General features: G+C 39.7%; 1 protein-coding gene across 1 annotated transcript in view; it reads left to right on the top strand.

Moving 5' to 3' along the window:
• The window catches only part of LOC128740149 (muscle M-line assembly protein unc-89-like), a 181,418-nt gene that overhangs the window by 27,585 nt on the left and 132,686 nt on the right, over positions 1-21,147 (top strand). Inside the window, exon 2 of the mRNA XM_053835670.1 lies at positions 391-1,059. Coding sequence (XP_053691645.1) covers positions 391-1,059 — 669 coding nt within the window. The remainder of the gene's footprint in view (positions 1-390; positions 1,060-21,147) is intronic.

Here is a 21,147-nt window from a genome sequence, read left to right as displayed (position 1 = left end):
ATTACTAATGAATACCAAGTTTAGATATGATAGCTGAATTTGATATTCATTAGGTATGGATCAGGTATTGGCTCCTGCTCGGGAAGTAATTTACAAGAAAATAATATACAATCACACGCCTCCCTGTATTACATATTATGCGGATACACCCCTCGAAAGTTTTGAATTATTTCGTTTTTGTTAAAAACATGAAGAACAGACATATATTTTCTCGCTGTATCATATATCTACTATCAACTATCTACCGTTGGGAAATACCTAGTTTCTATGGTATAATAATTATTATAACAATAATTATTATTATATAAACTAGTTTAAGTTTTATATTTTTATTCCAATTATATTATATCATATATTTAACTATATCTTTACATGCTTAAGACCATTCAGCTTCAACGGTGGTCGGAGTCAAATCGTCAACAGAAGAAAAACAATCAGGTGTTGAAACGCCAAGTAATACAGAAAACATAATTGCAGAAGAACACAAAATTACTTTGGACGAAATATTACAAACTTCAGAGATATCTGAAAGCGAAGAACCTGTCTCTAGTGTAATTAGTGAAAATATGAGAAATGCACAAGTCACTGAAGCAACAGTAATATCAATAGACGCAAAAGACAGTTCAAAAAAGGTTAAACCAGAACAATCACCACCACCTTTGCAATACGGCGATGACGTAGTTAAATACCACCATAAAAAAATATTACATAATCGTGATAAGTTGGCATGGTCAGTACATCTCACTAATAGAGCTGGCCTAGCGGGACGACGTTATAAATTAATGTGTGCAGCCACGGGATTCCAACCAGAACTTGAGTGGTTTAAGGACGATATCCCCGTTGTATATAATGATCATGTTGTAGACATGAATGATTTGCACCGCGGAGCGTATGGGTGTATTTGGATCAACAATTTGAATCCGGAAGACGCCGGTACTTATAAGTGCGTTGCATTTAATGGTTTTGAACGTATCGAAACTACTTGCAATTTAACAGTAGTTAAACCAAATAGTGAGTCATGCGAATTTGCCCCATCATTCATACCTCATCGCACCAGAGGTAGGTACGCAATTTGAAATTTATAATTGTTTGATAGCTAACATTAGATTATAACGGTTAACAGCTCTAGAACCATTTTTGTGATTTGTACAAGAAGGTCATTCTTAATGTTAGGTATACACATTGAAAATGATTTTTTAACGTATAGCTACGTCTTTCTGTAAAATAGATGAGGTATTGTAGGGGGTTAGTCTAAAAAATCTATCTCGAAAAGTGGCCTTCTGTTCTGGGTGCCCGTGGGGTTGTTAAGTAGAACCGTTTTCCTTATGACTGTCCGGTCCACCGTAGTTAAATCTCGTTTTACGACCACTATTATGGGACGTACGAACAATCGATCGTAAAAAGGGTGGACGTAATTCAAATTTTAGACGTAAAACAAGATGACATTAATTCCAATTCCGTAAGTAAAAATATATTTATCAAAAGGAAATCACGTAAAATAAATGGACGTAAAAAGATTCTAGTGTACTCCCGCCGCTCTCCGCTTCCAGCTTTTACTCCATCAAATATCGTCCGCATGTGCGGGCATGTCCTCCGTGAGTATCGTCGAATCCATAAAAACTACCGGTCTAATAAGGGCTATGTACTTTGTCAGCGTTGTACGGTGGCTATCGTTTGCTACTGTGTTACCTGACTCATTTATTTATTTATTTATTTACTAGCTGACCCGACAAACTTCATATTGCCACAAATTAACCTGTGTTGTACATAAATCATGAATCTCGGATGATCTTTGTCACAATCTCGAGTTTTGCAAGTTGGGCGGCGCTTCCGACGGCGCGTCACCGGCAACACTCGCGACCGTCTCGTCCTGAATGATCTAGTGTTACTATAGATAGTTTTTGTGGCCTTGTATTGACTAATGTTTTATGGAAGAGTCTCGAATTTCTCGAGTTCGATTAGTTTTTGAGTTTCGCACAAATTTCTGTTTTATTTGTATGAGAGTCCATATCCCCCTATCACAGGGGTGAGAGGTCTCTAACTATCGTAAAATAAATTCAAGACTCCAAAATCTCCCACATGCCAAATTTCGTTCCATTTGCTTGATTAGTTCTCAAGTTATAAGGAAATTTGAATTTCATTTGTATGGGAGCTCCCCTCTTAAAAGGGGAAGGGGTAGTAATTCACCATAGAAAAACTTTCTGCCATCTAAAACTCCCACATGCCAAATTTGGTTCCATTTGATTGATTAGTTCTCGAGATAAGAGGAAATTTGCATTTCATTTGTATGGAAGCCCACCCTCTTAAAGGGGAGATGGGCCATAACTCGCTTTCTAAAGAAGAGAGGGGTCTCAATTCACCATAGAAAAAAATCTTGCGTCCAAAACCACTTACATGTCAAATTTGGTTCCATTTGCTTGATTAGTTCTCGAGTTATGAGGAAATTTGTTTTTCATTTGTATAGGAGCCCCCCCCCTCTTAAAGTGGGGAAATCCATAGAAAATATACTATAGAAAATATTCTTGCCTACAAAAACACCCACATGATAAATTTGGTTCCATTTGCTTGATTAGTTCTAGAGTTATGAGGAAATTTGTATTTCGTTTGTATGAGAGCCCCCCCTCTTAAAAAGGTGAGGGGTCCTAATTCATCATAGAAAAAATGGTTGCCTCCAAAAACACCCACATGCCAAATATGGTTCCATTTGCTTGATTAGTTCTCGAATTATGAGGAAATTTGTATTTCATTTGTGTAGAAGCACCCCCTCTTAAAGTTGGGAGGGGTCCTAATTCACCATAGAAAGTATTTTTGCCTCCAGAAACCTCCACATGCCAAATTTGGTTCTATTTGCTTGATTAGTTCTCGAGTTATGAGGAAATTTGAATTTCATTTGTATAGGAGCCCCCACTCCTAAAGTGGGTAGGGGTTCCAATTCATCATAGAAAAAATTTTTGTCTCCAAAAACACCCACGTGCCAAATTTGGTTCCATTTGCTTGATTAGTTCTCGAGTTATGAGGAAATTTGTATTTCGTTTGTATAGGAGCCCCCCCTCTTAAAGTTGGGAGGGGTCCTAATTCACCATAGAAAATATTCTTGCCCTCGAAAACTTTCACATGTCAAATTTGGTTTCATTTGCTTGATTAGCTCTTGAGTTATGAGGAAATTTGCATTTCATTTGTATAGGAGCCCCCCTCCTAAAGTGAGGAGGGGTCCCAGTTCATCATAAAAAAAATTTTTGTCTACAAAAACACCCACGTGTCAAATTTGGTTCCATTTGCTTGATTAGTTCTCGAGTTATGAGGAAATTTGTATTTCGTTTGTATAGGAGCCCCCCCTTTAAAAGTTGGGAGGGGTCCTAATTCACCATAGAAAATATTCTTGCCCTCGAAAACTTTCACATGCCAAATTTGGTTCCATTTGCTTGATTAATTCTCGAGTTATGAGGAAATTTGCATTTCATTTGTATAGGAGCCCCCCTTTCTAAAGTAGGGAGGTATCCCAATTCATCATAGAAAAAAATTTTGTCTCCAAAAACACCCACGTGCCAAATTTTGTTCCATTTGCTTGATTAGTTCTGGAGTTATGAGGAAATTTGTATTTCGTTTGTATAGGAGCCCCCGCTCTTAAAGTGGGGAGGGGTCTTTATTTACCATAGAAAATATTCTTGCCCTCGAAAACTCTCACGTGCCAAATTTTGTTCCATTTGCTTGATTAGTTCTTCAGTTATGAGGAAATTTGTATTTCATGTGTATAGGATCCGCCCCTCCTAAAACGGGGAGGGGTCCCAATTCATCATAGAAAAAAATTTTGTCTCCAAAAACACCCACATGCCAAATTTGGTTCCATTTGCTTAATTACTTCTCGAGTTATGAGGAAAATTGTGTTTCTTTGGTACAGGAGCCCCCCTCTTAAAGTGAGGAGGGGTCCTAATTTACTATAGAAAATATTCTTGCCCTCGAAAACCTTCACATGCCAAATTTGGTTCCATTTGCTTGATTAGTTCTCGAGTTATGAGGAAATTTGTATAGAAGCCCCCCCCTTTTAAAGAGGAGAGGAGTTATAATTCCCCTTATAAAGAGGGGAGGGGTCTCAATTTACCATAGAATAAATTCTTGTCACCGAAAACACCCACATGCCAAATTTTGTTCTATTTGCTTGATTAGTTTTCAAGTTATCCAGAAATTTGTGTTTCATTTGTATGGGAGCCCCCCCTCTTAGTGGGGCGAAGGGTTTCTAACCATCACTAAAACCTTTCCTGGCCCCAAAAAACCTCTACATGCATATTTTCATGCCGATTGGTTCAGTAGTTTTCGATTCTATAAGGAACATACGACAGACAGACAGACAGACAAAAATCCTTCTTTATAGGTATAGATTTCTTTCTTTTCAAGAAGGGAAAAGCCCGCGGAAGTGGAACTTTGTTAGACGCTCCTTCTTCCGTAGGCACAAAACCTTTATTTTTGCACCAACAGTTTACACCAAATGATACAATTATAAGCAGTTACATAATGAGGACTTAAATTATAACACAAAGTTCCTTATTATCTATAAGTTGATGACTAACACTATACATTTTGCACGTGATTTACTTCAAAGCATGCAGAAATTTTTTTTTAAGGACAGAACGGGACAAATGGAAATCAAACACATTAAAACAACGGTTGAAGACGCGAGACATACTCGAGAGAGGCTCGTTTTGGCCATAATTGGTGCGTGAAGCAGGAAGATTGAGAAAGGGGTGAGATCGGAGAGATCGCCGACGGGTATTGATGTTTAGTTGTTGGTGTATATCTGGGCTGTCAATTTGAGAGTTTAGAATATCAGAGATGAACAAAGCCCTAGCAATATCTCGTCGTATAGCTAAAGAGTCAAGCCCGATCAGATTACAGCGGTGTTCATAACTAGGAAGATTTAAAGGGTCGTTCCAAGGGAGAAGGCGTAAGGCGTATCGAACAAATTTTCGTTGGATAGACTCAATCCGTTGGATGCTGTTATGGTAGTACGGTGCCCATACAACTGCAGCGTATTCTACTATTGACCGCACTAAAGAACAATATAGTGTTTTTAAACATTGGATATTGTTAAAGCTCTTAGTAAATCTAAATAAAAAGCCTAGATTTTTCGGAGCTTTGGTAGAAATATAGGCCACATGTTCTTTAAAAGATAATTTTGAATCGAGCAGAATTCCCAAGTCTTTTACACATGTTTCCCTTTTCAAGGATGTTCCAGAGACTTTGTAATCATAGCACACAATTGATTTCTTGCGTGTAAAAGAAATGCACGAACACTTAGAGGCATTCAGTACCATTCTATTCGTTGTGCACCAGTCGGCGAAATTATCCAGCTGCGCTTGCAGAAAATCAGTGTCTGTGTTATTTCTGATATCGGCAAAGAGTTTAAAATCATCGGCATACGATGATTTCATGCATTTCAAAGCAAAATTGATATCGTTCAAGTAGAGGAGGAATATATACGGGCCTAGATGACTGCCTTGGGGCACACCAGACGTGACGGGGAATGGCGAAGAGCTGATGCTACCTACTTTGACAGACATGAAACGTTCGGTGAGGTAAGACGTAAACCAACAAAGCATATTACCGCTTACTCCCAGTTGCTGAAGTTTGGTGACTGCAATCTGATGATTTATTTTATCAAAAGCTGCTGAAAAATCGGTGTAGACTGCGTCAACTTGAAGATGTTTCTGCAACGAGTGGGCTATATAGGATGTGTAAGACACCAAATTGGTACAGGTTGATCGCTTGGGCATAAAACCATGTTGAGTATTATCGATGTAGCCGGAAAAATTAAACGATAGGAACTCGAGAACTATAAGCTCGAAAAGCTTCCCACCTGCACAAAGCGAAGCAATCCCTCGGTAATTGGCTACGTTCTGCTTTGAACCTTTTTTGTGAATCGGAAATACGTACGACGACTTCTAGATGGTAGGGAAAACACCCGAAAGCATGGACGTATTGAAAATATTTGCCAATGGGCTGCATAAAGTAGAGCAACATTTTTTTAAAATTATTGATGGAATGCCGTAGGGGCCAGGGTTCGATGAGCTCTTCAAGGTAGAGCAAGCATTCAGGATAATCTGGGTTGAGATGGCAGGGTAGGATCCAATAGCTGCCTTGTCTGGAACATTTGAGATGGCACGCGAAACTTGCTGACTGCTAAGTGTCTCATGAGAGAAAACTGCACTAAACTGAGTACGAAATAATTCACATATGTCCGAAGCAGTGGACGCTTCCGCATCACCGAGCATCATGGTAGTGGGTAAACCTGATTCATTTCTTTGCTCGTTAACATAATGCCAGAACTTTTTGGGGTTACTACGTAGACATTGTTGCATACGGTTTTGATACGAGTGGAACAGTTTCTTGTTCAGTCGTTTATAACGAGTGTTGAGGGAAATATAACGACATTTGAATTGATAAGTACCATGTTTCGAGAATCTCCTTAGAGCCATCCGTTTAGCAGATTTATAACATTTTAAAGTGCAGGTAGACCATGGGGGATGCGAGGGTTTGCAGAAAAGTCTCTTTGGAGTAAACTGATCGATAGCATATAGAAGAACGTTTGTGAAATTTTGGACCGCTAAGTTAGTATCCGTATTCTCTAGTATTGAGCACCAGTTCACGTCTAACAAAAATTGGTTCATTTTTATAAAATCGGTCTAGCGAAAATCATACGAAAGAGGTTCGTTAGGTTCATCGAATGAGCAAGGAATACCATTGCAGAGAAATACGTGAAGCGCTGGATGGTGACGAGTTATCTTGATAAGAGTGCTGGGTGCGCGGTAAACCGAAATCCTGTCACTGCCGAATTCTGTGCTAACGAAACACAGATCCAATATACGTCCATTTTCATTGAAAACACCATTTGTCTGAACCAGTCCAGCTGTGCTATACCAGTCCAAGAGCTGAGTTGCGCAGGAGTTTATTGATGAATGAGAGGGATCAGGATATAGAGCATGATGGTCATCAGCAAACGTCCAGCTAATGCCACTAAAATTGAAGTCGCCCAATAATATGATTTTGTCTTTGGTTCCCATCCGCGAAGTTATCCATGAGAGCGAACTGAGGTGCTGATCAATGAGGGTAGAATCATTCACGCGATTTGGCGGGATGTATAGTGCGCAGATGTATAGTGAATATATATTCATTCCTACTGTGATCCATTGTTGCTCAACGCCTGAGCAACTAGGGGGCGAGAGTGACCGAGATTTGTATTGCGAGCGAACGGCCAAGAGCACACCGCCGCCAGATTTTTTATTGTTATTATCAGCAGTGCGATCTTGGCGAAAAACTGTATATTGTTCACCAAAAATCTGTTTGGAAAGCGTGTTGCTGTTGAGCCAAGTTTCAGTGAAAATTAACATATCATATGAGGCATCGGAAACAGCAAGCGCATAATCTGTAATACTCATGTTGATACCGCCTAAATTCTGATAGTAGAGTGTAAGGCCATTGCTTAAACTAGAGTTGTTTTCATGAACCTGAGAGCTGGTGACGGCGCCTTGACGTGTTGTTGCTTGGTTGTAATGCAGAGTTTGCTGATAAGTTGATAAGTCTGGGGGCGAATGATGACCGCAGAGCTGTCGTTTTTTGGTTGAAAAGTACGGACTACTACCCCTTCAGGCCAGTAAAAACAATCTCCTACGGTAGCTTCCAGATCAGCCGACACTGACACTTTGAAGGATACGAATGACAGCTCGTTGAGTTGCTTGCCTTTTGGTACAAGCTTTATACATTTCACCGTAGAATTCTCGATGTTGATAGTTTCCCGTAGGTACCCGATGACATCATTTTCCGATTGTTCGACGTGAAAAGGGGTGACGTAGAATGATTTCAGATCCTCAGAAACCTGCTGGCGACGTTCGGTTCGATTGACAACTCGTAGAGGATTTACTCGTTCTCCAGTATTCGTTTCCGTACCAAGAGACGTTATGTTTCTAGTAGAAGTGGATGGAACGGGCAGTGCATTGGAAGGTTTTGTCGTAGCAGCAGTTGTAACACTTGTGTAGCAGCAGTGGCGGTGGTGGTAATGGTTGTGGCAGGTGCGACGCTGGGAGCAGTGGTAGATAGAACGACGTTGGCGTATTACTCATAACGAATATACGTTATATACGGGGGTGGTGGTGACATAACTCACTTTGAATATACAACGTACCACGATGTCAGCTGGGAGGCGCAATTGCAACATTTACCTTCTTTTATCGTGAAAGCACCTAATTCCGATCACCTAAGGCATGATTCATCTTTGAGTCCCCACTGAAAAATATAGCTTTGATATTTAGTTACACGGTATGTGTCTTCAGCAAGTATTTTCAATTATGTTTCAAGGAAGAATACTAAAATGCCGAAATTATTTACCGACAGTTAAACAAAAAATGCATCAAAGTATGATGTATCAGTGCACCTAATTCCGATCATCAATTTTAAGGGGTGATTCTAATTCCGATCATTGAAGTATCTAATTCCGATCACGTCATAATAATCTGTTAAAGTATAAAACTATTGTCAACTTGTACCAAATTGATTTGAAATGTTTTGCGTTTATATAGTCTGACGTCAATCCCTCTATTAGCCATCTTCTGCTTGCGTTAATTCTTGTGTGGCCGACAATTTTTCCCTACGTAAAAGTGCCCGTGTACCCAGGCTCAGGGAATCAAAATATCACTGTTTATGCCGAAAAAATAAACCACAAAACCGAAGAGCGATAAACTGTTTCTTCTCTGCCTATAGAACAAACATGCGTAGCAACCAGAATATATCACGATAATAAAGGAAAATAAAGCAATCAACGATTGTCGGCTCGCGGGTAGGAGTAGGATAACTTTCTTGTTGCTGGTGTTGCAGGCAGGGATGGAAGATTAGTGATTTTGATAAAATCTGTGAGTTATCGCCACACGCACAGATCACGATCCGTACACGACAAACCGTGAATCTTTAGCGTTGATCACAAGATTTTGTTCTCTAAACAGTCTCAGCAGGCGATCATAATGTTACATTTTACCTAGCTGCGAGAGAAAAGGTCACACATGTTGTTTGTATTGCGATTCATACGATGCACACAACCAATCAATGGTCTGTATCTGTTATATTTCTCAACGCAATCATGCAATGAAAATGATCTGACATGAGGTTTGTCATAATCTGTACGGATCGCGACAGAGTGTTTGTCGCTTACAAGTAGTGATGTCAATGAATCTGAATCTGATCGCTCCTATGATCTTGATCGCTAGAAGCGATTTTTTCCATCCCTGGTTGCAGGTATACAATAAGATATGTGTTTGTCACGAGTCGACTGGTTAAAGACACAGTAACTTGAACAAAAGGGACAAACTGCAAAAAACTTGGCTTGGCTTGGTAAGTTACTCACGTAACCTTGGTAACTACCAAACACTCCCGCTGCCGACAAAGTGTGACATGATTAGGTTCGCTTTTGTTGCGTACAATACGTATTGCGTACAACAGTGTGTCTCTTCCGCAAGCAACAGCATGGTTGTCATGAAACATCTGTATTCTTGAAAAACAGCTGCGATAACTTGTTGTTATCTTTACTCTCATGCAATGGTGACAAACTGTCATCACACTTTGTTCCAACATTTTGAATAAGGGACAATATCATTGCCTCGCGTTAGCGATTTTTGATTCCCTGCCCAGTATTATTATACTTAAACAACTGGATAGAAACAAGCAATGTTCAGCAAAGTTCTACATTTTGGCAAAAGCTAAAAGGTGACATGTATGGATTCGTGAATCGTCCTTCCGTTTCCTGGAAACGGCTTCCGGAAGCTACAAGGAAAGTGACATTCAAGGTTAGTTGATTGTGAAAGAACGCAACTAATTCGGGATCCAAGAAACCGTTATAGATGACTGAATTCTCTCTCTTTCGCTCTTATTTTCTCTCTCTCTCTCTCTCTCTCTCTCTGCAGGCTCTGGGTTGCCTTTCACGATCTACGGGAGAGTTATAGCAATATTTTGTCATAATCAGAAATTAATTATTTCCTCTATGTGCTTCCGGAACCTGTTCTATGGCCATAGGATGGACATCATCACTTTATTGAATTGATTTGTAGTCCCTTAACATACTCATAAAATTCTGAAAACTCTGATACGTAACATGATTACTTTTTGTTAGAATCGGATATTGGCCTGTTCCCTGGGACATTCGGAACCTGTTTCCGGCACAACGGAGACTCTATCCGAAAGTTCATGCGCACTTTTTTTAAGTTCTTGTCCAAACCTATAACTTTGCTGAATATTGTTTAATTCTATTGTGTCGTTTAAGCTATGTAAAAATCATGGGTACACGGGTTTATATTAATATGAGTATCAAAAATCAGTATTCTGTCTTGCTGTATAACCAAATTGTAACAAAGCGGTTTATAAGTAATAGAACGAGATAGAATCTTGGTAGAAAATTTTGTGCGTCGTAAGTTTTTCTATCGCATTTGGTCGGGGTTCTGCCAAAACGAACTGAGTGCCAATTTCCCAAAAATTGAGGTTTTACATCATTGGATGCAAAAACTGATAATCTATTGACTATAAAATAACCATGCCGTTCGGACAGGTAACAACAGTTCTAGAACATAAAGTTTGTGTAGCAGGCTGTACTAAATTGCATCCAAGCAGAGCGAACCGAAGGCGAACCATAGGAGCCTGGAATACAGCTCTACGGCTGCCCTGAAGTATAAAACAGCGTTGGTAGAGCTGTATTGCATTTTTCAAATTTGTGTTCATTTGCGTTTTGTCTAATTTTTACAATTTAACGATTGGCAAACAATCTTTTCAAGAAAGCCATACAATTGCTGCATCGTTTATGATCAAAATACGTTTTAAATTGAAAGAGCTATCATCGTTCAAAATCTTTCATTCTTTCGTGATACTGGCTTGATTTCAAATTTTGTATTGACACCCTGCAGTAAGACGTAGTTCTACGTCAAAAGATTTCAATAATCCTACCATGTTATCATGTTACGAATAATCCTAAAGTGCAAATAGCAACTTCGTTAGCACGTATTTTGCGTGTTTATAACTGTGATATAGTGATCGGAATTAGAAACAGAAAAAAAGTTATGTTCATATTCCGATCAATCACTTTAACGGAATAAATTCCGCAAATTCAGCATATTTTCAGCCAAATTTGATATAGAATGGTTATATATGCTTGTATCTATTTATTATCATAGAATACCGAAGAAGGTAATCTGTTTTCACGCTGCTCTAATCTTAGTAAATATGATCGTGCGCTTAGCACTTCGGCTAAGAAAATACATTTTGATGGTGTTTTTTGCTACTGCCTGTCGAATTTAATTTATTTTGAAGTGCATGGTGCCCCAAAGGCAGTCATTTTTCAACAACTGGCACATAAACACATAGCACAATAACTAAGCATGCTCATTTACTACAGATTTTGGCTCAATTTTCTAAAAATTGACCATTTAGGTTGAGTGATCGGAATTAGGAGCTGATCGCAATTATATGCGGTCACGGTAGGGTTTATTTCTAATTCCCGTCGTAGTAAGTAAAGCCATTCTGATTTTCATCATTTGTTGGACTTTTGACTAAACACACTTACCTTCCGATCCGTGAACTTTTAAATAACTGAAAAGCGATTATTAAAGCATATTATTGAAAATACGCAACTGACTTTATTGCGTTTAATTCGTCGTACCGTTTTGAGACGTAATGCGATGATGCGCTATCTGGGAGGAAAATTTTTCGCTGTCAAAATTTTTCTTACAGTTTGTGAAGCAATATTTAATAAAACGAATTATCGGTTCCGTACGAGTTGGGAAGTTGGAAATAGTCAAACAGATTAGTTTTTCGGCCAGCGGCAGCAGATATAGAATTGGCATGTGCCTTGAAGATAGTGACAAGCAAGTTACATGTTTGGATGCAGACGGAATTACTGGAGGCAACTGTTACTGGAAGCGGTCCGAATTTACGCTTGTGCATACGGTAGTGACTTCTGCGGTTTGTGGGGTTCTGCCCCGGAGGCACCCAAAACCTGGCTTTCGAATGGGACTTTGGACTGTTTCAGGTTTAATCGAAGATGCTGTTCAGTGGCGGGATTTAATGGAATGGACGAAGAAACAAATGCCAGTGAGGTCGTTTCATAACTTCACTCGTTTATCTATTTGATTTTCCTGCATTCATATATTTTATTATTTTCAAATTTTATTCTTTTACTAAGTAATTAAAATGATGCCAGGTAGACGGAATTTTTCAATTTTCAGAGAGCGAAAAAAGGCGCTATAACCTTGGCCTATTGCAGCCAGACTATGGTTAATGCCATAAGTTCATCCCCGAGGGTCCGGAGTATCACTTAACCTTTATTAGCAAAGATACTCCCAACGACTACAATTTGTAATCTGTAAATTAATCAATATCTTCAAGGGAAGCGTTTGGTACGGGAGGTCCACGCTTTCTTCCTTCCCCTTGATTTCAATGAGTTGAATGGAATTAAGTATCATTTTTAATTCCACTTAATTCTTTGGAATTCTCTCTGCGGTACATGCTGCGCAGTTGGCCTGGCCGTTGACAAGAAAAATGACCGATTTAAGCAATCGGCATTTTCCAGGATGCCTTCAAGTATTGGCTGCGTTAGTGTGAGATAAGATAAGATAAGATAATTCGTCGTACCGTTTTGAAATCTGTCCATCAAAATTTTTCATCGTCCGAATTAAAAATCACAACAATGTTTACGAAGCTAACGCGCATGTATTTGTGTACGACGGCATGACAAATGTTATTCTGCAAAGTTTTCCTGGCTGTACAATAACGACAATGCCTTGTATGAGATATTTTCATGTATGAATGATGAAAATTAAAACGATTAGTCAACATTTTCTTTTTCGTCGCACGAAAAAACGCAGGAAATTTGGCTGGTAGGACTTCTTTAATGATAAAAAGCATTTAAATAGATCTCAGCTCACTTTGATTGATCGCGTATGATATACAACAAACTAAAATATTAGGGAATAACTAGTTTTGCATTGTGCGTCGTAAAAATGCTGATATTTTTAATAATTTGTATTGGATAGGACGGGAATAGCCAATTACGACAAGTAGCAACATATCCTACATCAATTTGACTTTTTTTTGTCAAATGAAGAATCTGGAGTGTAAACCAAAATAGCTTATGATGATTGAAAATAATTCCCTATTTCCTGAATAAACTTCTTAAGATTAGGCTATGTCAATAACACCCTCCCCCCTCCCTAAAAAAAATTTCGGGCTGCGCCCCTGATCGGAACGGATCTTGCCAAGGTAGATGACGGAGCGCAAAACGTAAGAAGCGGCGTTGAATTGACTTAATCTTATCCATCCCGTTTTGGTAATACGGATCCAGACAATGGAACAAAAAAAAACCTGATTTAATCCACCTAGTGGTGAAAGGAACCTTTGTTATACCGTCTTACTTGCAATGTGAGATAGAAATCGACACGTTTGGTTTACATGAAATTTTTGGAAATTGAATAAGTTTGTACAAAATTTGAACCAAATAGAAGCACTTATAAATTTTGATAGTTCCTTTTCTCATGAAATTGCTGAGTAAGTTGTTACTAATGAGGGTAAGTGCAAGTAAAAGTAAGTTGTAAGATGAAATATTATTCTTTAACATCTACATTGCGTAGTAAAGGTCTAGTTAAAAGGTTTTTGAACTATGCATAATTTCCTGTAACGCCATTCTATTTGATTCACAACAATAAAGTTCTCTTGAATAAATTTCATCAATTTTTATGAACCTTCGGTTACTCACGTTGTTGTATTTTGTACACCATATGTAGGTTTTTGAATGCCATATTGTTATATAGTTACAAATCGTATATTACGTATATACTAACGTATATTCTTCAATAAACTTGTTATGAGCAAAATGTCAGAATTATTCAATGCATTATTACTTTAAATTGTTAGGAAAACAGATTAGCATAAACCGACATCACAGAAACGAAGCAAGTAGCATGTGAGGTGTACCGCAATTGGCCACAACTGAAATTTTCTTTCGTTTCTTCATATGGAAAAATGGTGTCTGTGTGCAGCAAAACTACCAGCAAATGTAAAATGTTTAAAATGTATCCGTCTGTTGGTAGTCGAGTAATTCGGGGTCAAAATCAGGGTATTTTTTATAATCAAAGTTCTACAGTTCGTAAACAAGGAAACATAGAGGTATACTATGTTCAGCAAAGTTGTGTATTTTTATTATTTATACAACTTTGTAATACATGAAAAAGTCATACAACAATTACAAAAAGAGCTAAAATAGAAAAACTGATTTTTCAAATTCATATACAATAAATAAGATCTCTTCGTTGAAGAGATAGAAGGTTACTGTCTTCAGCAAAATTTCTTGTAATAATATGCTCTAAAACTTTGCAGAACACATCAATGTGTTATATTGAAACTGAAGGAAAATAATTTTTTTTATTTCACTTTTAGGGGGATTAATCAAAATTCAAATTCTACCAGACGTTAGAGCTTTCAATTTCAAGAAACTCTTCCAAAGGTTCGATAAACTTAAAACCAAGTTTTCCTAGTCAAAACTCTAGTGCGCACGTTTTCTTTGGTTTTGGGCTATTGTGCGCGCGAGTAACTGTGTTATAAAAGTTGGCGCGAGTGTTCGAGGGTTAATATCTTTTGACCGGTAAAACCAATTCTTATGAAATTTTGCATATATATTCGTAGTGTGAAAACCTCTCGTTTGATATTAAAATAATTGAAATTAGGTTATTTTTCTAGGTTAAAATCATTATAAATTATTGTTAATTTTGGTGTGGTGTATTGAATTACTCATAACTTTCAAATTAAACATCAAATCATAAAACCATTCAATGGTGATCTATCCGGCTATATTACCTGCCAAATGAAACTAATAGCACGTAAATCGGTTTGGCCATCTCTGAGAAACAGGCGATCATTTGAACCTTGTCAAAACTGGTTTTTTAAGCATAACTTTTAAACCACGGGATAAGGATATAATGGAGCATTTTTCAGGATTCACAAGCAACTAGCTCAAGTTACACCAATCCATAAAGGTGTCAAACTCTCGTTGAAGGTAAATTGCATCGACCTTGGAGCGAATCCTCAAGTAAATCTTCAGATCACCATTCTTTAAGAACATGGTTGACATCTTGAAGTACAGCAGGAAGATTAACGGTCCCAACTGAGTGTGATGTGGAATTCCAGACGAGGCAGACAATGCAAGAAAACCTTCAACCTTCAGTCAGTTTACGATCTGCGAGATAGGAATTAAACTAACGCAGCACACTCTCGCCGATACCGGGTCTTTACATTTTAGCAACTGCAATAGCACGGTTGATTTTGTCGAACGCCGCAGATAAATCAATATAGATGACGAGATGATATGATGTGAGACACAGGAGATTCGTAGTGGTTAATCGATTTGCGATGAATCCATGTTGATCATCACTTAGGTATCATCACAGCAGAGTCATGACTGACGGATTTCACGCCAACTCGACCAAAGGTTGGCACGACCCTCTCAGAATTCAATGAAACTTTGTGTGTGAATAGAGTTCATGTAAATAAGCAACTTTGCATACTAAGTTTTTCCAAAATTGGTCAAGACTAACTTTTGGAAAGGGCTTAATTTTGTTCACTTTTTTGACGTAGGACTACGTCTTTGTTTACTATACTGGGACTGGGTAGCACTTTGTGAAAACGAAAATAGAAGTGTAACGTTTGAATGAAAGATTTCAAATGCTAATAACTACTAAACTACTGAACGAAACTGAACAATTTATATGTCGTTGGATAGATAAAATGACCAGCAATTTTTAAGGGGGTAAGAGAGCAATTTTAAGGGGCGTAAGAAGGGGGGGGGGGGGGGCTCCTATACAAATGAAACACAAATTTCCTCAAAACTTGAGAACTAATCAAGCAAATGGAACCAAATTTGGTATGTGGAGGTTTTAGAAGGCAGGATTATTTTTCTACGGTGTACTGAGACCTCTTCTCCTTCTAAGAGGGGGGGGGGGGGGGTCCTGTACAAATGAAATACAAATTTCCTCAAAACTTTAGAAATAATCAAGCAAATGGAACCAAATTTGTAATGTAGATGTTTCAGAAGGCAAAAATTTTTTCTATGATAAATTGAGACTTCCCTTCCTTTTTTAAGAGGAGGGCCCCCATATAAATAATATTCAAATTTCCTCATAACTCAAGAACTATTCGAGCAAAAGGAACCAAAATTGGATTATGGGGTTTTTTGGAGGTAAGATGTTTTTCTATGGTGTACTGACACCCCTTCTTTTTCTAAGAATGCAAATGAAATACAACTTTCTTTATAACTCGAGAACTAATCAAGCAAGTGGCACCAAATTTGGCTTTGAATTTATTATATGATATGATGATGCTATATGATGCTTTGAGACCCCTTACCCCTGTGGTAGTACGATAATTCATTACCATTTCAACCTGTATGATGCACACAAATGATTTTTAAAAGATATTTCTATGTCTCAAAGGTTGCAGGTGTTGTACTTATGAGCCCCCGTCCACGTATTTTCAAAGTCATCATTGCATTAAATGAAGAATTGAATCTGAATATTTCGCTCTTCTCTTTTAAACATTCACTAAAACAATGGCACTGACAGATTCTTATAAACAAACATATACCAGAAATGCAGTTTACACTAGTCTTTGATCTGATGATCTGATATAGTCCTACATCACCCTTTCGTACAACCCTTAGGGCTGTATACTTGTAGTTTTTCAATAAAAATTTTAACTCGAAAATTATAGCACCTACAAAAATCTGATCTAAGAGTGACTTTTAGGAAATTTTCTGAATTTTCTTAAAAAAATACTGAAAAAATAAAAATGAATTTGTACACTGAAAACTAAGCATTTTAAAAATTGAAATTCGATTTCTCAAAAAAGCCATCTCAGAAATTGATGAAACTTTTCTGAAGGTAGATAATTATCTTCTTCTTCAGCAGCACAGAGCCGGGGTGGCTCGTGCTGTTTCAAGCACTCGTCTCCATTCAACTTGGTCATGGGCCACTCGTCGCCAATTTCCTAGTCGTCTCAGAAGTCGCAAATCGCTTTCGACCTGGTCGATCCATCGTGCACGTTGGGGTCCCTTGTTCCTGGTGGAGTTGTTGAAGAGGACTATTTTCGTCGCACTGTCGTCCGGCATCCTTACGACGTGTCCGGCCCACCGTAGCCTGCTAACTTTCGCTAGATGTATGATGGGAGTCTCCCCAAGCAGTGCCTGTAGGTCGTGATTCATACACCTCCGCCACTCTCCGCTTTCAGTTTGTACTCCGCCAAATAGCGTCCGCAGCACTTTCCGCTCAAACACGGCAAGGGCGCGTATGTCCTCCGTAAGTAGCGTCACGGCTTCAAGTCCATAAAGAACTGCCGGTCTAATAATGGTTTTGTACATTGTTAGCTTCGTGCGGCGGCGTATGCTTCCTGATCGTAGCGTTTTACGAAGGGCAAAGTAGGCCCGATTTCCCGCTTGGATGCGCCGCTGGATCTCCTTACTAGTGTTGTTGTCCGCGGTCACCAGCGATCCCAAATACACGAACTCCTCTACCACTTCTAGTTCGTCGCCGTCAACGGTTACCGTCCGTGGGAGGCGCGCGTTTGTTTCCTTTGAGCCTCTTCTCCGCCTTCTCCGCCTAGACTCCACTTTCAGTCTGGCATAGATTACCTCCGCCGTCGCAAAGTTCCTGGCAATGATATCGAAGTCAACTGCAAAGCCTAGAAGTTGGCTACTCTTGGTAAAAATCGCGCCTCTCGTTTCGATGCCCGTTCGTCGGATCACCCCCTCAAGAGCGATGTTGTTGCATGCAGAATAGACCGTCACTTTGTTTCAACCCTCGTCGCGTCTCGAAGGGACTCGAGAGTGTCCCAGAGATGCGTACGAAACACATCACTTGATCCAATGTATCTCTGATCAGTCGCGTCAGTTTGTCCGGAAAACCGTATTCGTGCATTATCTGCCATAGCTTCGATCGACTATATCGTAAGCTGCTTTGAAATCAATAATGATGTGATGCATGGGCACGTTGTACTCCCGACATTTCTGCAAGATCTGTCGGATAGTAAAAGTTTGGTCCGTAGTTGCGCGAGCCCCCATGAAACCCGCCTGATAATTCCCTACGAAACCTTGTGCTATCGGATTCCCTACGAAACCTATGCCGGCGTAACAGGATCTGGGAGAGTACCTTGTAGACGGCGTTTACCAGCGTAATACCACGATATTTCCAGCAGTCTAACCGATCACCCTTTTTGTAGATGGGACAAACCACTCCTTCCATCCATTCCTACGATAGCTGCTCCTCCTCCTAAATCCTCGAAATAACCCAGTGTAGAGCCTTTGCTAGCGTTTCTCTGCCATGTTTATAAAGCTCTGCCGGTAGGCGGTCCTTCCCAGCGGCTTTTTGGTCTTCAGCAGCGTGATTTCTCGTTTGACTTCTTGGAGATCAGGTGCTAGGACATTACTATCTTCCATGGGCGCTCCTAGGTTAATTTCCGTTCCACCTCCTTCTGCGACTTCGCCATTGAGGTGTTCATCGAAGAACTGCTTCCACCTGTCGACCACCTTGCGCTCGTTTGTAATTAGATTCCCTCCCTCGTCCCTACACATGTCAGGTTTCGGTGTGTAGCCCTTCCGAGTTTGGTTCACCTTCTCATAAAACTTGCGCGTGTCATTAGCTCGGAATAGTTGCTCTAATTCTTCACGATCTCTGTCCTCCTTTTGGCGCTTTTTTCTCCTCAGGATCGTGGTCAACTGGTTCCTAGCTCGTCGGTATTTGGCCAGGTTTTCTCTAGTGGCAACACTTAGATAATTTTTCCAAGCATTTTTTTTCCTCCACCGCTTGTTGGCATTCCCCATCAAACCAATCATTTTGTGTACTCCGAGGCTTAATACCTAGGCCTCTCCGATGGTCGAGCGAATTCTGCTCCAACCGTCTTCGAGGTTTGAAGCACCTAGCTCCTTGGAAGAAGGCCTCATTCAGCACTCGCGCGTAGTTCTCGGCAGCTTGTTGGTTATCTAGCTGCCTGATGTTCAGCCGAGGAAGGCGGCTTTGACGTGTCCGGTATACGGTGGACAGCTTTGAGCGCACATGTACTGCTACTAGGTAATGGTCAGAATCAATATCCGCACCCCGACGGAAGCGTAAGTTCGTGATGTTTGAGAAAAGCCGGTCCTCTATGAGAACGTGGTCAATTTGGTTCATTGTACGTTGGTCAGGTGATCTCCAGGTGGCTTTGTGGATATCCTTGCGCGGGAAAAAGGTGCTTCGGATCACCAGGCCTCGGGAAGTTGCGAAGTTTATACATCTTTGGCCGTTATCGTTTGTGTCGGTGTGCAGGCTATGGGGTCCTACCACCGGTCTATACATTTCTTCCCTACCGACCTGGGCATTCATATCCCCGATGACGATCTTGATGTCCCGTGATGAGCAGCTGTCGTACGTTGCCTCCAGCCTAGCGTAGAATGCTTCTTTCTCATCGTCGGGTCTACCTTCGTGCGGGCAGTGCACGTTAATGATGCTATAATTGAAGAAACGGCCCTTCATCCTCAATACGCACATTCTTTCGTTGATCGCCTTCCGATCTATCACGCTATCCTGCATTCCGCCCAGCACTACAAAGCTCGTTCCCAGTTCGTTGGTTGCGCCACCGCTCTGGTAAAACTGGGCCTTTCCGCCACGGATCTTCCATACCTTCTCCCCTTTGCGACAGATTTCCTGCAGAGCTACGATGCCGAGTTTGCGGGGTTCCAGCTGTTCAATCAGCACCCGCTCGCAACCTGCGAAATTTAGCGATCTGCAGTTCCAAGTCCCGAGTCTCCATTCGTCGTCCTTGTTCCGTCGCCTAGTTCGATGCCGAATATTCCGCTCCAAATATGCTTGAATGTTGTTAGTTTTTGAGTTTTGGGTGTGTAGCCGTACTGGGGCAACACTACCGAGTCTCGCGATGGGGCTGCCATCTTATAGTGCCGAGACTCACTATACCTCCTTCCCGGTTAGTATACGACCTTAGTTTCCACCGGGGTTGGTTACCCGATCTCCGCTAAGCTTGCTCGCATTCCGGCTGGTACCACGAGGAGGTCGGGATCGGAGTTGCTGGATAAGAGGCTAACGATCACTATGGGGTCTATATTCCGCATTATCCAGCCGTTTATAGATAACGATATAGATAATTATATGGTCTACAAATCATTCATACAATGCAAGATGATCAAATTGAAGAGAAAAAAGTTTTTGTAACAAAAACTTTGTCAAGTTCTTACCGGAAAAATGGTATTTCAGTATTTCCGAAAATTACAGCACCTACATAAAAATGATCCGTGGGTAACTTACGAAATTTTCTAAATTTTCATAAAAAAATACTGCAAAAAATAAAAATGAGTTTCTACACTAAAAAATAGCTCTTTAAAAATTAAAAATCGATTTGCCAATAAAACGCCATCTCAGACATTGATGAATTTTTTTTGAAGATAGATAATTATGTAGCCTTCCATACATTGCAAAATGGTCAAACTTATGAGAAATTTATTCTAACAAAAATCAGAGGGGTTGTGTACAAGACACGACCGCATATATAGGTGACGTAGGACTACGTAAGTCTCTTTGTAGTGATAGTAGCATGTATTCATGCTTGTAATCATTTGATTCTTCATGTATACGTGCTATATGCATCATATATACATGCTACATGCGTTGTATGTAACATTTATCAAAGTAGTAACATTGCATACGTTCAATTCTCAAAAGATTGTGCATTTGAAAACAATTTAACAAAATCAAGAACACAAACTATTGCTTTCCTGCTACCTTACTGAAATTAAAGATTGTTTTTATTACCCATGGTTCCCCACGTTGAAGGGATTTTACCAATTCAATCCTATTTTATCAACAGCACATCTTTTCACTACACTTCTAATGAAGCGGCAAGCATGCGTATTCATACAGAGTCGTATTATAACCGAAAACTACAGCTGTAGCACATTTTTCCAACACAGATATCAAATTCGCTGAGGTTTAATCGTCTCGCAGTAAAGAATTTGCGATCTGTTGGGACAACGAACTTGTGTCATTTTTTCTGGCACACTTCCCTAACACAGACATCAAATTGGACTAGGTTTAATCG

Source organism: Sabethes cyaneus, chromosome 3, assembly GCF_943734655.1.
Source record: "Sabethes cyaneus chromosome 3, idSabCyanKW18_F2, whole genome shotgun sequence".
Taxonomy (NCBI): domain Eukaryota; kingdom Metazoa; phylum Arthropoda; class Insecta; order Diptera; family Culicidae; genus Sabethes; species Sabethes cyaneus.
The sequence above is the reverse complement of the archived record's forward strand: the minus strand, read 5'-3'. Positions and strand labels throughout refer to the sequence as shown.